This window comes from Dryobates pubescens, chromosome 1 (genome assembly GCF_014839835.1).
Source record: "Dryobates pubescens isolate bDryPub1 chromosome 1, bDryPub1.pri, whole genome shotgun sequence".
In the NCBI taxonomy this organism is placed as follows: Eukaryota; Metazoa; Chordata; class Aves; order Piciformes; family Picidae; genus Dryobates; species Dryobates pubescens.
In genome coordinates, this window is record NC_071612.1 from 21,400,152 (window position 1) to 21,415,740 (window position 15,589).

General features: G+C 58.1%; 3 protein-coding genes across 3 annotated transcripts; 2 read left to right on the forward strand and 1 right to left on the reverse strand.

Annotated features, from left to right (window-relative positions):
• The first annotated feature begins 168 nt into the window (after window positions 1-168).
• HMCES (5-hydroxymethylcytosine binding, ES cell specific) lies at window positions 169-4,939 on the forward strand. Its single transcript, XM_009910063.2, has 6 exons — window positions 169-368; window positions 2,255-2,398; window positions 2,711-2,830; window positions 3,361-3,521; window positions 3,991-4,183; window positions 4,594-4,939. The coding sequence occupies exons 1-6, from the start codon at window positions 186-188 to the stop codon at window positions 4,798-4,800; spliced, it is 1,008 nt and encodes a 335-aa protein (XP_009908365.2). The 5' UTR covers window positions 169-185; the 3' UTR covers window positions 4,801-4,939.
• A 2,256-nt stretch (window positions 4,940-7,195) lies between these two features.
• Window positions 7,196-9,314, forward strand: LOC104308813 (histone H2A type 2-B). Its single transcript, XM_054162656.1, has 2 exons — window positions 7,196-7,302; window positions 7,379-9,314. Exon 2 carries the CDS (start codon window positions 7,445-7,447, stop codon window positions 7,823-7,825), a length of 381 nt encoding a protein of 126 aa, XP_054018631.1. The 5' UTR covers window positions 7,196-7,302; window positions 7,379-7,444; the 3' UTR covers window positions 7,826-9,314.
• A 4,298-nt stretch (window positions 9,315-13,612) lies between these two features.
• Window positions 13,613-14,745, reverse strand: LOC104308832 (histone H1.10). Its single transcript, XM_009910064.2, has one exon. It carries the CDS (start codon window positions 14,501-14,503, stop codon window positions 13,847-13,849), a length of 657 nt encoding a protein of 218 aa, XP_009908366.2. The 5' UTR covers window positions 14,504-14,745; the 3' UTR covers window positions 13,613-13,846.
• Between the last annotated feature and the right edge of the window lie 844 nt (window positions 14,746-15,589).

Below are 15,589 nucleotides of genomic sequence, written 5' to 3' on the forward strand. Positions count from 1 at the left end.
CCATCTGGTGACTCCGCCTTGTCCGTCTCTCGTGAAGCGACCTCCGTTCCGCGAGGCGGGGCCGGCCCTGCCGCCGCCCCGCCCCGGTGCCGCTGCGCCCCGCCCGCAGCCACCTCCCGCCGGGGCGGAGCGGAGCGCAGCGCTCGCCTGGCCGCGTCCGATCGCGTCCGCTCGCCGAGGCGGCTATGTGCGGGCGCACGGCCTGCTCCCTCGGGGCCGACAACCTCCGCCGGGCCTGCGCCTACCGCGACCGGCGGGGCCGCCGGCGGCAGCCCGAGTGGATCCGGGCGGAAAGATACCGGCCCTCGTACAACAAGGGCCCGCAGTCCAGCGGACCGGTGCTGCTCTCCCGCCGGCACCTCCAGCAGGTAGGTGCCTCCCTCCCTCCCTCCTTCCCTTCCCTCTGCAACTCGGGGCCGCGACCTGGCTCCGGCAGCGGGCCTTGGCGCCGGGCACCTGATTGCTGCTGGGCAAAAGGCCGCAGGGCTGCTGTGGGTCCCGCGGCTTCGATCGCGCTTTGACTGAGCGGTGGGAGTGGGGTTGTGCCTCCCGGGGAGGAGCGGTACCCGATCCGGATGGTAACGGCTTGCTTGGTTCCTCCTGGCTCAGTGCGTGTGTCAGGTTCTCGTTAAGCATTTACGTGTTCCTAAGGAGGGCAGGGAATCAGTGCTGTACTTCAAGTGTAGCGTTGTCTTTTCTGTAAAAATTGATATAGCAGTGATTCATTGGGGTAGAGTATTTTTTTTTCCTCACATGCTGGCTTTATTCTGCCTTTTTTGCTTGTTTGTTTGTTTGATTCATAATGCTGCTGAGTGTCCAGGTCACATTGATAAGGGAAGGTAGATAAAGGAAAAAAATGAATTCTCAACTTCAGAGCTGTAAAATAACCATACACCTGCAGTGACCGTTATCTGGCTAATTTAATCCTCAAGCAGACCTTCCCCAGACAACCTGAGCAGCATGTACAGCTGCTTATGCATCTCGTTTGGCTTCCACACAAGAGGGTGCCCAACGAACTGCTGCTCTTTCATGTTCAGTGGGGTGAAGCTGGGTGTGCTGAATTGAAACACCCCAATCCGGGCTCCCTCCGCTCTTCCTCACTTGGCCAGCGGGGCAGTGAAAAGGGCTGATGCACTTCACAACTAGTACCAATACAGGCAATGGGCTGGGGTACCTCAGCAGGGCCACTTTGGAGTCCTGTGGGGATGCTGTGGGACATCCTTTGTACTCTCCTTTCCTGCCTGAAGGTCTCCCATCCCACCAAGAGCAGCTAATAAGACTATGGAGCAGAGGAGTATGGGGCTGGGAGTGTGATACAGGTGGGTGCAGGCAGACACCTACTTGGTGGTGCATTTGTTCAGCCGTTGGGACACAGGTACAGTGTAAGGTGCCCTTTCTGCTGCTCATCTAGAGGTGTTTCTGGCAGACTTCACAAAACTGGACACACGTCCATATATACAGGGCGGGTGTGTGTGTACATATATGCACCCCAAGTACATACATACATATATGTATGTGTGTATATATATACATATATATAATCTGCAGTTCTTTGGGAGCACGTGCCCCCTGGGAGCTCACTTGCTCCAGCTGTGCACCACTCAGGGCTGTCAGCTGCAGGCAGAAAGTGAGAGTGAGCTGGGGGAGAAGTGAAAGCCGCAGGCTGTTTCCATTATCCAAAGGCAGGTAATATGCAAAGCATGAGGAGCAGGGGTGAACCAGGTCAGCAGAAATCCTGTTGTTAAAATGAAGGTGAGGCTCACCCCCTGTGGCACACTTGCTATGAAGAAGAGAGCTCTGAGGAGCCTGATACCAGCCCAACGTGGCTGTTCATTCGAGCTTGTGTGTCCAGGCACTTCCCATTAAAGAGCAACTGCATTCATTCCTCTAGAGGGCTGTTGGGTGAGCCTCACTGAGACACACAGTTACTTGCTCCTGCAAAATGTTCTTGTGCTTTCTACTAAGGATCAATTCTTACAGGAAAGCCATTGTGAATATGCAGAGGGTTATAATTAGTGGGTATTTCTGCACGGCTTGTGAGTGGCATCCGTGCGGAAAAGAAGAGGCAGATACAGCATGGGAGAGACTAGGAGCCCCAGCTCAGGTCTCAGCAAAGACACCATCCTGTTCCCCACCTTACCTTGGGTAACCACTTCCACAGTGCTCCATGAAGCCCCTTTCTCAAGTGGTGAGGATGCTTGTGGTCTGTGCAAAGTGGCTTTGACCTGAGGGGTTTCTCTGTCTCATTTGAAAGGATGCTGACTCCTCTGAGCGGGTCCTCATGGACATGCGCTGGGGCCTGATTCCCTCCTGGTTCAAAAAGGATGACCCTTCCAAAATGAAGTTCAATACCTCGAACTGCCGCAGCGACACCATGCTGGAGAAATCCTCCTACAAAGTGAGTTGCTGCTGTCTTTGTGTCCAGCTTGGAGAGTTAGCAGAACCAGAGCTGAAGGGGCTCCCTAGCAAGTACCAGCCACCCTTTGCCTGCTGCACCAGGGAGTAAATCCCTGTACTGCAGAGTTGGCAGACTTCATTAAAACAGAAGAATGAAAAAGGCTGTTGCTGGTGAAGCTCATCTTTCATCGCAGCACTGGTGGTGGCCATTGCACACCCTACAGGGCAGTTTAGGAGAGTCCCAAGAGGGAGCAAGCGGTCTCAGGAGCCCCCATTACACTGTTCACTGCTTGCTTGTGTTTTCTCTCCCCAGAGTCCTCTCCTCAAGGGCAAGCGCTGTGTGGTCCTGGCAGATGGCTTCTTCGAGTGGCAGCAGCAGAGTGGGGGGAAGCAGCCATATTTCATTTACTTCCCCCAGACCAAGGACACCATGGTACAGAGCCCCTCGCTGTGTCTGAATGCTCACACCCAGCCCTGAGGCCTTGCTCATTCCAGCTGCCCTGGGAAAAGCTCCCTTCCTTCCAGCTGTGCCCATCGTTGGGGGTCTCTGTTTCCCAGTGGGGCTCTGTTCTGTAGAGGACTCAGCACTGTGGCATTCTGTTGTGGCCAGTGGTCCCTGCTGCTGCAGCTGCAGTCGGTGCTGCGGCGTCCCTGCCATGTGCTGGATGTTTGCACAGCTGGGCGATACGTCTCACAGGGGACTGGGCTGGGAGTTTCACTACCTCTTTCCTTTGGCTGAGCTGGTGGCTAGGATGTTCAGAACAGAACTGGCCTGTGAAAAGATGAGGTTCCTGGTACTTCTTCTGGAGTCACCTCAAATGAATAGAAGGACTCCTGGAAAGCCATCAAATTAGTTCAGTTCATGGCTCCAGGTCTGAGTCGCTGACCTGCTGTGGCACGGGCAAATCTGTGGGCTGCCTGTGGGTTAGCACTGACCACAATGGTGGGGCCTCTCTCCTGCAGGCTGAAGGGAAGGAGGAAGATGAGGAATGGAGAGGATGGAGATTGCTCACCATGGCTGGCATTTTCGACTGCTGGGAGCCACCATCGGGAGGAGAAACCCTCTACACTTACACCATCATCACTGTGGATGCCTCCAAGGACGTGAGCTTCATCCACCACAGGCAAGTGAGAGTGAGCAAGGGGGCTGCAAGGGGAAAGGATGAAGGAGGAAAAGAGCCTTTGAACACCAGTCTTGACAGCATGCAGGCAGGACTCCCTGCCTGCTCCTGGTGCCCTCAGAGGAAAGTGCTATGACTTTACCTATTTGTTTTGGTTCGCCGGCTCATGCCCTTTCCATGGATCACCATCTTTGTGCCCTGGCAGGTGGCAGTCAAAGTTGGATCACTCTGGAGTTGGATCACTCTGCCCTGACCAGTGCCTGGCAGTCAACCCCTCTGCCATTTCCAGCAAAGCAGCTACCTGGACAAAGCAAACACATGCTCTGCCTTGCAGAAGAGCATCCTGCTGCTTGGGTTCTCACATGGTTTCCCCCTGATCTGCTGGTTCCTTGCTACCCTACAGGACTGGCTTTTGCTACCCAGCTTTGCCATATCCATGCTGAGCTTTAGCTCTGACTGCCTTGTTCCCTAGGATGCCAGCCATCCTGGACGGGGACGATGCCATCAGGAAATGGCTGGACTTTGCTGAGGTGCCAACCCAAGAAGCAGTTAAACTCATCCAGCCCACAGAGAATATAGTTTTCCACCCAGTGTCCACCTTTGTCAACAGCATCTACAATAACACACCTGAGTGTCTTGAACCCATCAAACTGGGAGACAAGAAGGTGAGTGATGGTGGCAGCTTGGCAGGGAAGAATTTGGCTGTGTTGATGCTCCTAAGCAGGGACAGTGATGCCAGGCTGCAGAAGGGGCAGCAGCAGACAGCATCTACAGGGCATGCCTGTGCATGATGCTGGAGTGCAGAGCCCCAAACAGCTTCTTTTCCCTCTGCTTCCAGAAATAAACTGTCACCCTGTGCCAGGACTTCTTTGCCAAATGAGGCAGTTTTCATGTGAAATGGGGCTTGGAACAAGCCTGTTTCCAGCACCCTGGGGAACCTCCCAGATGTGCCTGATCACAGGCAGGGCCTTGGCTCCAGCCCCTGCATCCCACTCTGCACCAGCTCAGGCGGTAGGCTTCAGTCCTGCTTTCACCATGCATCTAACTTCTCTCCTACTGTCTTTTGTCTCTCCAGGAAGTCAAAGCTACCTCAAGCAGCAAAGTGATGCTGGGCTGGTTAAAAAGCTCCCAGGAGGGCTCTCCCCAGAAGAAAGAAAATGATTTGCCCAGGTGGACAAGTCAGTTCATCCACAACCCTTCACCCAAGAAAACCAGTGCAGGTATCCTGCAGCAGTGGCTGGGAAAGGGGGTAGAGCCAGCTGCAAAGAAGCACAAGGCTTAGGCACCAGCTGGGATGGCTGGCCATCCTTCTCCCTGAATTTCCTAAGCAGAATGAGTTAATGCTTTTTTTGGAAGGCTTTGCAGACTGGTGTTGGGATTCTTCAAGCCTCTTAGGTGTTGGTCAGATGCTCCTGGTTGTTGTCTCTCATGTTGTCTGTTTGTCTTTAAAGGTTTAGTCTTTGTCTTGTAGTGGCAAGGGGGAATATAACTTAATATCCTCCCTCCCTGCTAGTCACTCATGCCAAACAAAGATAAAGCCCTGAGAAACATCTCAGCCTGCTGGGGAGGAGTAGCTTCTGACAGTGTTCATAGCTCATGCCTCCTTCTGTTTTCTTTTTTTTCCTCTCCTCCTTCCCTCTCCTCCTTCCCTCTCCTCCCTCCCTCTCCTCCCTCCCTCTCCTCCCTCCCTCTCCTCCCTCCCCTCTCCCCTCTCCTCTGTTACACTGATACCTCTTTTCTACTTAATTCCCCATCGATTCTGTACAAATTCCTTTCACCCTTGAGCAGTGGCTGCAGCACAGAGAAACATGCAATAAGTACTCAGAGGAAATGCTGGGCTGGGAAGATCTGCCAGAGCCGTCCCGCTCTGCACCAGCATTGCCACAATTTGTCTGTAGCCCCTAGACAGAGATGTTTAAGTAGTGACTGGGAGGAGCTGGGCTTTGCTTGGGTTTCTCTGTGGGTAGCAGGGTTGGACAGGGTGTCTTGGTCACGTTGTTTGTACAATCTTTTTATTAATGGGATTTGAAGTCTTAGAGAGGATTTCCTTGATCTGTGGAGGGATGCGCTCTGCCTTGCTCCAAAAGGTCATGCATTAAAGCCTGGATAACCGAAGTGCCATTACAGAACAGTACAGGGCAGTTGTTTTTGAGGTCAGGGATTTCATAAACAGCCAGATGTTACAAACCAAGAGCCTTGCACAGTGCAGCTCTTGCTGGAAAGGAGTTTTTCATTTGGTTTGAAAACAATAAATGGGATTAACTGGTTGACTGTGCAGTGCCCTTGTCCATATGCCTGACTGAGCCCTCTTACCCACTGCAGTCCCATTGCTCCTGTTTCACAGACAGATCTCCTGTCTCCTCTCTATCTGCTGTGGGGGAGACCAGCTGCCCACTGCTGAGCTCTGAGTACCAGCAGGGTCATGTTGCTGGAGCATTTCCATTTGCCAGTGGAAAATATTCCCTAGGGATTTAATTTGGATCTCTCCAGGGAGAGCTGCATGGGAAGCTATAGCCTGGGCTCATCCCTGGGGTGGGACAGTGGAGCCAGGGAGCCACTCAACAGGCGCCTGGGGATACCCAAGTGCTCTCAGACCCAAATCCACTTCTGCATCCCTCACATGCCACAGAGACAGCTGAGCCCAGAAGGTCTCCTGGTTTATAGAAAGCTGGGATGGGATTAGGATTTGTACATAGAAAGCCTGTTGCTATCTGGCTCCTCATGGCTCCCATAGTGACTTGAGGCAAGAGAGTTGCAACATTAGCAGCTTTTGGCACAATAAATAGGTCTGCAGGTGCTGAGACTGTCACTTTGGTGCCTGTCCTTGCAGGAGCTGCAAGGGATGTACCTTGCCCAGCCATCGTTCTTCCAGGAGAATGCCTTCAGCTCAGTGGCCCTCGTGGGTGCTGACTGCAGATGAGGCTTTTTCAAAGGTCACTAGCTCATCTCCAGTTACTGTGGAGGGAGTGAAGATGCTGAGCACGAGTGGGGAACATTATCCTTCCCCGGGGAAGCAGGGCTGATGCAAAGATGAAGGGTACAAATCATATGCCTCCAGGCTGTGAGCACCAGCAGATGAAACTGGAGTGGGGGTTTAGGGAGGAGGTGTTACCACTGAACTACACCACCTTTCAACAGGAGCCTGCTGTTTGCAGCACTTGCTCCTACTTCGTGAGGAGATAACTTCATGGAAGCCGGGGTAACCTGGCCCCCAAAACTGGCCTGGGAGCAACTTTCCCCTCTGATGCATGATGCCCAGGGAGGGCATCGAGGTACTACTCCCCGCCACCCCTGAGCATTCCCCCTGCCCGCAGGCTCTGGCACCCTTCCGTCAGAGCCATCCCGCTGGCCTGGGTTTTGAGGAGGCGAAAGGGGCAGCTGGTGAGAAGCAGCGCTGCCGGGACATTGACGGAGGCTCTGGCCAACCCCTCCGCTTCTTCGGCCTCGGCGCAGCCAGCAAGGAGCTGACAGGGTGTGGGGGAGCGCTGGCTGCAGCCGGGCTTGGACGGTTGTGAGCCTGAACCTCGCCGGATCAAGGGGCCGAGGCGGCCCACTCCCCGCCGGGCGCTGCCCTCGGCACCAGCCCCGAGGCAGAGCCGGGGCGCTGAGAGCCCTATGCAAATCAGGGATCGAGGCAGCGACCAATCAACGGTGCTCCGGCCGAGGCGGTAACCAATGGGAAGAGGCAGGCAGCGGGGCGGGCAGGAATATCCGCGGCGCGGCGGCGGGGGCTCCGGCAGTGCGGCGGCAGGCGAAGCGCAGGGCGGAGCGGAGGCGGCTGCGGGTAAGAGCAGCGGCGGGCGGGGAGCGGCGGGGCTCCGGCCCGGCGGGGCGGTGTAACAGCGTTTGTCTTTCTGTAGGCGCCGGGACCGTCTGTGCGCGGCGCTTCTCGAGCGGCGGCGGCGAAGTGCCGCTGCCTGCCGGCCATGTCGGGCCGGGGGAAGTCCGGCGGCAAGGCGCGGGCCAAGGCCAAGTCGCGCTCGTCGCGAGCTGGGCTGCAGTTCCCCGTGGGCCGGGTGCACCGGCTGCTGCGGAAGGGCAACTACGCGGAGCGAGTGGGCGCCGGGGCGCCAGTGTATCTGGCGGCGGTGCTGGAGTACCTCTCGGCCGAGATCCTGGAGCTGGCGGGCAACGCGGCCCGCGACAACAAGAAGACGCGCATCATCCCGCGGCACCTGCAGCTCGCCATCCGCAACGACGAGGAGCTCAACAAGCTGCTGGGCGGCGTGACCATCGCCCAGGGCGGTGTCCTGCCCAACATCCAAGCCGTGCTGCTCCCCAAGAAGACACAGAGCTCCAAGAAGTGAGCCCTGCCCCCCCCACACTCCCCGCTCCCGGTCCCTTCCTCGCCACTATCCTATCTCTCCTTCCAATTGGGATGAAGTATCTCTTCCTGCCCCCCCAGCCTGGGCTGGGTGGTGAGCTCTGGCAGCACCCCGTTAGCCCTCCAGTAGTCCCCCCAGTCTAGGCTGTGGTGGGGTCCTGGGGGGAGCATGGGTGAGGTCAGACCCTGCTTATGTCCACACCCTGACCCTTTTCCCTCTGGAAGAAGTGTTTTTGGAGGAGGCGGCTGGATCGTAACTGTCGGTGGTGATGGTGACATCGGGAGCTGTGTGGTTGGGTCGTGGTGCAGAGCTGCTGGTAGTTCCTGAGGATTGTTGTGGCTGGTGTGGGGATGAACATGGGCACCCTGTCTGCCTCTCTCCTCCACTTGTCCTGAGGCTGTGTAGGGTCCCCTCAGGTGGCCCTGCTCATCCTGGCTTGAGGATGGGACTCACTGTTGCTGCACTCCCTCCCCCCCCAGCAATGCCATCCTGACTGCACTGCAGTGGGGAGGGCAGGGGGCTGGAAAATGTGAAAGGAGAAAAAGTTTCTCCGTTGGCAAGAAGTGACTGTTAGTCTTAGTTTTGTTCATGGTAAAGCTAGTGCGTTGCCTACTGTAAAGAAGCTCTGGTCCTATTTATTTTAAGGTCTTTTATTTTGGGGTACCTCCCTGCAGAGTCACCCTCCTGCAGCTCCCTGGCTCGGCGGATGCCGGGGGACTTGGTGGTCCCACATGCCATGGGTCCCGCTAGCGGGGTGGGGTGGAGGCTGCAGTGATGAATTCCCTCAGAGCGTCGCAAGGTCAGGCGCCCGCCGGGAGCGGGAGCTGCCATCTTCTGCTACAGCTCCCCTGCTCTCCTGGCTGCTGCAGCCCTTCGTCTCGCTGAGAGCTACCCTCTACCTTGGTTGCACTTCTGGAAACAACATGCTGTGTCCTTTCTCTTTTGTTGTTGTTGTTGTTGTTGGTTGTTTGTTCCACACTATTTCTGGTTCAGAGAAATAAAAGTGATGATGCTATCTGTTATCTGTAACCTCCTATGGATTAACATTTCTTTCTAAAAACCACCCTGGAGTTTGTGTTGAGCCTGCCCTTAGCTAGCACTGTGTTTATTCGATGGCTGTATGGGTAAGGTGTGAGCATGGGGGCAGGTGAGCTGTCCTGTGACACCTGGGATGGCTGGTGCAGCGACAGCTTCCCTTGCTGCCCAGAGCAGCTGCTTCTGTGCAGGCTGGCGGTGGTGTGCATGCGGCAGTGTCTAGGCAAATCAGACCACAGACCTTCGTAATGTGTTCCAGTGGAAAAAAAAAGGCAACTTGTGTTTCTGTGCTGTCAGTAGCATGTGTGCAACCTATTGAATCAGCTGTTAATCTTGTGGATGAAGTAACTTACCCTGGCTCTGAGTCTATTATTATCTAGAGTAGATGAACCTAGATGCTTGTCGCCTGGCCTTTCTGAAGGGGGTTTTCACTCCCTTGTGGGCTGTGGAAGCGGAGCGTCCCTTAGCGTTGCGCTCATGGGGGTGCGCTGGGGTGCCCTGGCCTCGGGTGGGTGAGGGTGGCAGGGCGCAGCCGCGTGGCTGTGGCATGGACCCCTGGGCTCTCTTCCCCCTGTGAAGTGACTTGCCGTCAGCCAGGTGGGGACGAGGGCTTTCCTTTCCACTGCCCAGCATGGTAGTCACTGTGTCTGTACCCCGAGCGTCGTGTTCTCGTTCTCTCCAGGAGCAGCGTTCTGTACACCCCACGAGTGCTTTGTATCTCTTGGAGAAATGCACAGCTTGTGGCACTGGCGAGAACGGTGCAAACCCAATGTCTGATTAAACTGGTTGAATGCTGTCGGCTGTGCTGTGTCTTGTCACCTCACCAAACCTACCGATCTGGCAGCGCTCTGCAGGAGGAGCAGGCTCTCTGGTGGCAGCTTGGTGCCTGGGCTCAGTTTTCTCCAAGTGGGGAAGGAGTATTAAGACACCAGATCTGGCCTGGTAGCGATCCTGCTTGCACTTCACTTGGACAAATGGCCTTTTTCTATGCCAGGGGCAGATAAAACCCTTCCCTGGCTCTTCTCCCTGCCATGGCTGTGGCAATGCCACTTTTCTGGATTGCTCCATCACTAGTGCCTGGAAGCCTGAGCTGCACCTAGGCTGGGTACAGCAGCAGAGGAGTGCTCCCTCAGTGCTGGTGGTGCTTTCTTCACTGTATGGGCTGCCCCAGGACCCTCTGGGTGACCTTGCAGGCAAGTAGGCAGAGAGAGGCTGGTAGAGGTCAGATGGGAAATGCTGATCCTGATGGGGAGGGAGGAGAATTGGGGACACAGGGCTGTTTCTTATTCTGTCACCCTCTCCCTTTGTTGGACATCTTCCAGTTTACCATGCTAGTGTCTGGTGCACAAGTCAAGAGTTGCTCCTTGCTTGGGTTGTGGGGAGGAAAGGTTGTGGGAAGCTTAGGGTTCCAGTGTGGTCAGGGTTGGATGCTGGTGACATCTGTGCTGGGCAACTGAACATGTAGGTCAGGACTGGAGCTGCTGTTCTGTAGGGCAGCATGTCATCTGACAGCCCAAAGGTGCTGTCCAGAACAGAAGGCAGAAAGGAGTATTGATCTATTGGGGGTGCCCTGGGGTAGGAACCAGGGACAGGTTGAGCTCCTGCACTGCACACCTGGGGCTGAGTAGGTTTGTGGCCACCTGAGTTGGTTTGGTACTCTGCTCAGGCCTGTGGGGTGATGCCTGCAGTTGTAAGTAGGAGCTGGTGGCACACATGGAGCCCTTGACACTGAGCCCCAGCTGGGTTCTGAACTTCCTCTGCCAACCATGTGATGGACCAGGTGGGAAAGCTGGGCTGTTGCAAGGCAGACGGAAGGAAATCCTGCTTGACTCATCAAGTGTTAACAAAGTGCTTATCATCTCCTGAACTTCACAACTGAACACTGTAATGACCAGGGGAGTGGAAATCTTGGTCTTTATTAGAGGGTTGAAGTGGGCTTTGTTGCCTTCAAGCCTGCAGCACCAGAGTTATGTCTTGTGGCTTTTTGGAGTAGTGCTGCTGGTCCTGGCCCTCAAAGTTTCATTGCACCGGAGCGGTTGAGCTCGAAATGTGAAGGATATGGCTGAGTGGAGCCTTCTCAGCAGTCATCAGCCTGGAAGGGTCTGTTGGCTTTGGCTTCTCACAAGCAGAGGGCAGGGGGGCTGTAGGGATCTTCCCCTGCCTCCTCTTGGGCACCTGAAGGTGAGAGAAGCAGAGGCCTGGGACTGGAGCTGTCTGCTGTAGGAGGCTGCTGTGCATCTGGCTGAATCCATTAGGGTCTCCACTAGCCTGTACATCAGCTCTGGGACTGCCACTCTCTGGGTTGTGAGATGAGTCACTTGGGCATCCTCGGGGCTTGGGTTTCTGTCTAGAGCCTGGCCCTCATGGCAGCTCCGTGGGAGCTCGCTTGGGGATCCTTTGGAATCGTGGCTTCTGGTGGTCTCAGCCTATGAAGTAACATGCTGCCAGCCCCTCCACCAGGACCTGAGGGCTGCAGCTGGACTGGCACAGTGTGGCACCCTGCTGCCTTCCCTCTACTCTCAGCTGCCCTGTGCCTGCTTGCCAGAAGGCCACTGGTGGTTTGCCTTCGAGGTCATGCTCTGTATCAGTCAAGTGATTTTTCTTCACAGGTCAGTGCTAAGGGCAGAGCTGTGTCCCTGCTGAGCTGCAGTGGGTCTAACCACCCTTTCTGGGGAGCAGGGAGACACTCTCTGCCTGCAGCCTTGTGTGCTTCAGGCAGCTGCTGGCTTTGAAACCAGCCAGACTTCGGTGGTGGCACATTCTCCAACCCTTCAAAACCTGCAGTGTCATCTGTTGACTGAAGAGACAACTGCAGGTCAGTGCTGAAATGCACATTCCTTTCCTAGTACCTGAGATTGCTGGCAGGCACTCAGGCTTGGTGTGGGGTTTGCAAGGGCAGCAGGAGGGTGTCTGGCCTGACCTGACAGTTGCCTGTTGTCGATACAGACCTAGCAGAACACCCCATGTCTCTTCCAAGAGCACAGCTGGCTGCTCTTGATGAATTCAGCTGATGGACCTCTCTTCAGGGAATAAAACTTGCTGTCTTTCACCCTGCTTGTGTTCTGAAGGGCCCAGGGATAAAGCAGCTGTGCAAGGAGGGACCCTGGTGGAAGGGGGCTAGTTGCCCCAGGAATGTGGCTGCCTCCAGGCACCACTGGCTGCTGTTCCTCTCTCCCCTCCTCATGGGAGCCTTGTGTGTTTGTGTTGTGCTCCTTAGGTGCTGTGAACACATTGATGCTCTGGGTACAGCAACCCTGGGGTGATGCTCCCAATTTTTCCTCTCCTCCCTCAGTCGGCGTAGTTCAGCAGGAGCCTGGTGTGAGGCTGTCACTGGTGACTTGTGGACTGCTGGCCTGTTGTGAGGGCATCACTGCCCCACACTGGGGTACTGCAGCCAGGTGGTGAGGTACAGTGCCACTGCTCACCCTCTGCCTACCCTCCTTGCCTGCTCCCTGCCTGCAAATCTCAGGGCAAGCTCCTTTCCCTTTCCCTCTCTGGCAGCCCTGCACTGAGCCGAGTGTCCCCGGGGTGTGGTGAGTTTGAGCTGCGGGTTTCCCTCACCCCAGCTCCTGCAACCAGGCAGAACAAGATGGCCCAGATCCCTGGGAGGGTTTTACGCAACCTCACTGCGAGCTATAAATAGGCACTGCCATGGCTCCGCGGGCTCTGCCGTGGGCTCTGCTCTCTGCGCTGTCACTCTCGGGGGTGGCGCTCCCGGGAGGGGGGATTGAAGAAAGGGGAGGTAGAGAATGCACCCTGGGAGCTGCCCCACCCCCACCTCCCAAACCCGGGTGCTGCGAGGGTTGAAATGCCGACTAGGGTAGGGGGTCTAAGGTGCGGTGCACCTCTTCACTGCAGCCCACATCCCTCCCCGCCTTCGGGGAGCGCCCGGCACCCCATCCCGGGTCACCCCTGCCCTTCTGGCCGTGTGCGACGCAGCTTCAGCCGGAGGCAGGGCACAGTTCCTCGGGCCCGCTCTGGCGCATCAACATCTGGGCGGGGATCGGCCTTTTCCTCCTCATCCGCGGGGACCAACGCAGCACAGCCGGGCCCCTCCCGCTTCCCCCGGGCGCTCTGCCGCCCCGCCCCACCCCGCCTCTCCTCCCTGTCCGCAGGGACGACACGATCGCTCGACATTTTCTAACAATTTATTTGAAACGACGATAAATGAAAAGAACAACCTAACACAACCCCCACCCTCCCAGAAAAGAAACCGTAACAAAACAAACCCAAAAAACAAACACCACAGCCCAAAACCGGTTAAAAAAAAACAACCGCAAAGGCCATTGAGGCGCCCGGACCGGCGGTCCGAGGGGCCCCGGGGCGGCGCCGCCGGGGGGCGGGCGCTGAGAGCGCGCCCCGACGCCGCGGCAGCCAATTGGCGCTTCACGGGCCGTTGCCATGGCGGCGGGCGCCGGGAACCAATAGGGGGCGCCGTGGCTTTTGAAATGGCCTCGAGCAGGCACGGGGCACCCGGCAGGAGGGGCGGGGCGGGGGCGCGCGGCGGGCCCGGGCGGCGGGAGCCGGCCCACGTGGCGCTGGGGGCCGCGGGGGCGCCGCCGCCGCCGCAAAATGGCTGCTATGGAAACCGGGCGGGGAAAAAAAAAAGCCTCTGTAAAGCACCGGGGAGACGGAGCGGGAGGGGGGAGGGGAATCGGGAACCGTCTACACGCGGGGAGGGGAACAGCCGAAAACAAAAGGGCGCGATTGGGGAGATGCCGCGGGCAAAGGGGGGGCGGAGGGGAGGGGGAAGAGGAAGAGGAGGCTGGGGGTGAAAAAAAATAAGGCGTCGGAGAACGGGAAGGGGGTTGGGACAGCCGCAGCCCCGCTCACCGCGCACGGCGGCGGCTGCGGAGCCGAGTCAGCAACACAAAGACAAAGCGGGTCCCCTGGGGTCCGTCCTCAGAGCAGTCCTTGCCGCGGGGCCCACAGTCCGGGGGGCGGCGGGGGGCTCCCTGTGCCCCGCTCTCATGCCTTCCTGCTCTTGAGTGCCTTGGGCTTTGCAGACTTCTTCACCTTCTTGCCCCCGGGAGACGCGGCTCCTTTCTTGGTGGCCTTCTTGGCTTTGCCCTTGTCCTTTTTCGCCGCTGCGCCGCTGGCTCCCTTCTTGTGAGATTTCTTCTCGGGCTTCTTACTCTTGGCCACTGGCTTCTTCTCCGCCCGCCGGGACGTCGATGCCGTGGCCTTCTTGTGGGACTTCTGGGCGCTGCTGCCCGCGCCCCCTTCGCCACCGCCTTCCAGTTTCTTCCTGTTGAGCTTGAAAGAGCCATTGGCGCCGGTGCCCTTGACCTGGAGCAGTGTGTCGTTTTGCACCAGCGCCTTGATGGAGTACTTCAGGTAGGTCCTGCCGTTCTGCTGGTCGAACCAGGCCACCTTCTTGGCCTCGTTGTAGATCTTGGCCAGCGAGGAACCATTGCGCTCACCCAGTTTGCGGATCGTCTCCACCACCAACTGACTGTATTTACCCGGTTGGTTTTTCTTCTTGTTATTCTTCTTCTTCTTCGACGGCGACAACGAGGAGCCGCCGCCTTTCGCTTTCTTAGCGGCCGCTTTCTTCTCTGGAGCGAGAGGTACCTCCTCCGCTTCGGTCAGAGGCAAATCTGCTTCTCCCAGTTCCACCGACATGGTGCCAAGGGGGTGCAGGCGACAGGAGTGAGGCGGGGGCGGGCAGGGGCACCCGCGGCGTGGCTAAGGCCCGGCGGGGCGCACTGCTCTCAATCTCCTCTCTGCTCGGCTCCGCGCTGCCGCCGCCGCGCTCTGGTGGGGCGGGCGCCGACACCGCCCTTTATATGGGCGCGGGGCGGACCACGTTGAGAACAACAACAGCCTGGTCCGCCGCCAGCTCCAACTTGTGCTTCTTGGGGCCCTTTCGCGGGGCTCCCGCGCCGCCGCTGGCACCCCCCGCGCCGTTACGCCCGTTCGGCCCCCCGCACCTCGCCGGCCCCTAGCCCACCGTCACCCCCCCGCCCCTCGCCGCGCCCCATCCACCGCCCCCCGCCGCGATTTCGGAGACGCGCCCGACGCAGCGGCAGCAGCGAGGAGGGGGGCGCCCGGCGCGGCGGCGGCTAATGCCCTGCGGCGGCCCCTTCGCGCATCGCTGCCGCCGCCATCCGCTGCCCAAGAGGGGCCACCGCAGGGGAGGGGAGGCGGCGGGCGGCGGGGGGCGGTGGTGGCGACGCTGGACTGGGGTTCTCCGGAGGGAACTAACACAGGCGACGCCCTCCCGCGGCCGCCGGTAGCAGCACGGAGATGCCGCGTCGAGGCCGGGGGTCCCCGCCCTGGTGACGGGGGCTTCCCCCCCCGACCCCTACCCTCATGGTCGTCCCCCTACCCCCATGGTCGTTCGGTCGAGGTCCTCAAGGGGGGAGCCCTGCGTGTTCGGTGTGCCCTCCCCCCCCCGCCCTCGCCTTCTCGGGTATTGCCCCGCAGTGAAGAATACGGAGAGTGCCGCGCGTGTGGGTGGGCTGGAGGTGGACACTGGGAAGACCCTCGGCTTGGCACAGTGCAGGGGCTGTGGGAATCAAGGCTAGCCGCGAATCCTCTGCGCCGCGGGGCGGGGGGGGCCTGTGGTGGTGGGATGTGTCCCCCTTAGCCGCTCTTCAGAGTGCAGCTCTGCAAGAGCTGGGGGGGAGGGGATAGCAGCGGTGCTATGAACCCCCTCTAAAATGCAACCCACCCCCACAAATCCCACCAGATAATCGAGGCTTCGCC

Bases quoted from the DNA above. Each gene is read 5' to 3' on its own strand.
- HMCES (XM_009910063.2), top strand. From the start codon at position 186: ATGTGCGGGCGCACGGCCTGCTCCCTCGGGGCCGACAACCTCCGCCGG. The intron at 369-2,254 runs GTAGGTGCCTCC...CTCATTTGAAAG, and splicing joins CCCGCCGGCACCTCCAGCAG to GATGCTGACTCCTCTGAGCG. The intron at 2,399-2,710 runs GTGAGTTGCTGC...TTCTCTCCCCAG, and splicing joins TGGAGAAATCCTCCTACAAA to AGTCCTCTCCTCAAGGGCAA.
- LOC104308813 (XM_054162656.1), top strand. From the start codon at position 7,445: ATGTCGGGCCGGGGGAAGTCCGGCGGCAAGGCGCGGGCCAAGGCCAAG.
- LOC104308832 (XM_009910064.2), bottom strand. From the start codon at position 14,503: ATGTCGGTGGAACTGGGAGAAGCAGATTTGCCTCTGACCGAAGCGGAG.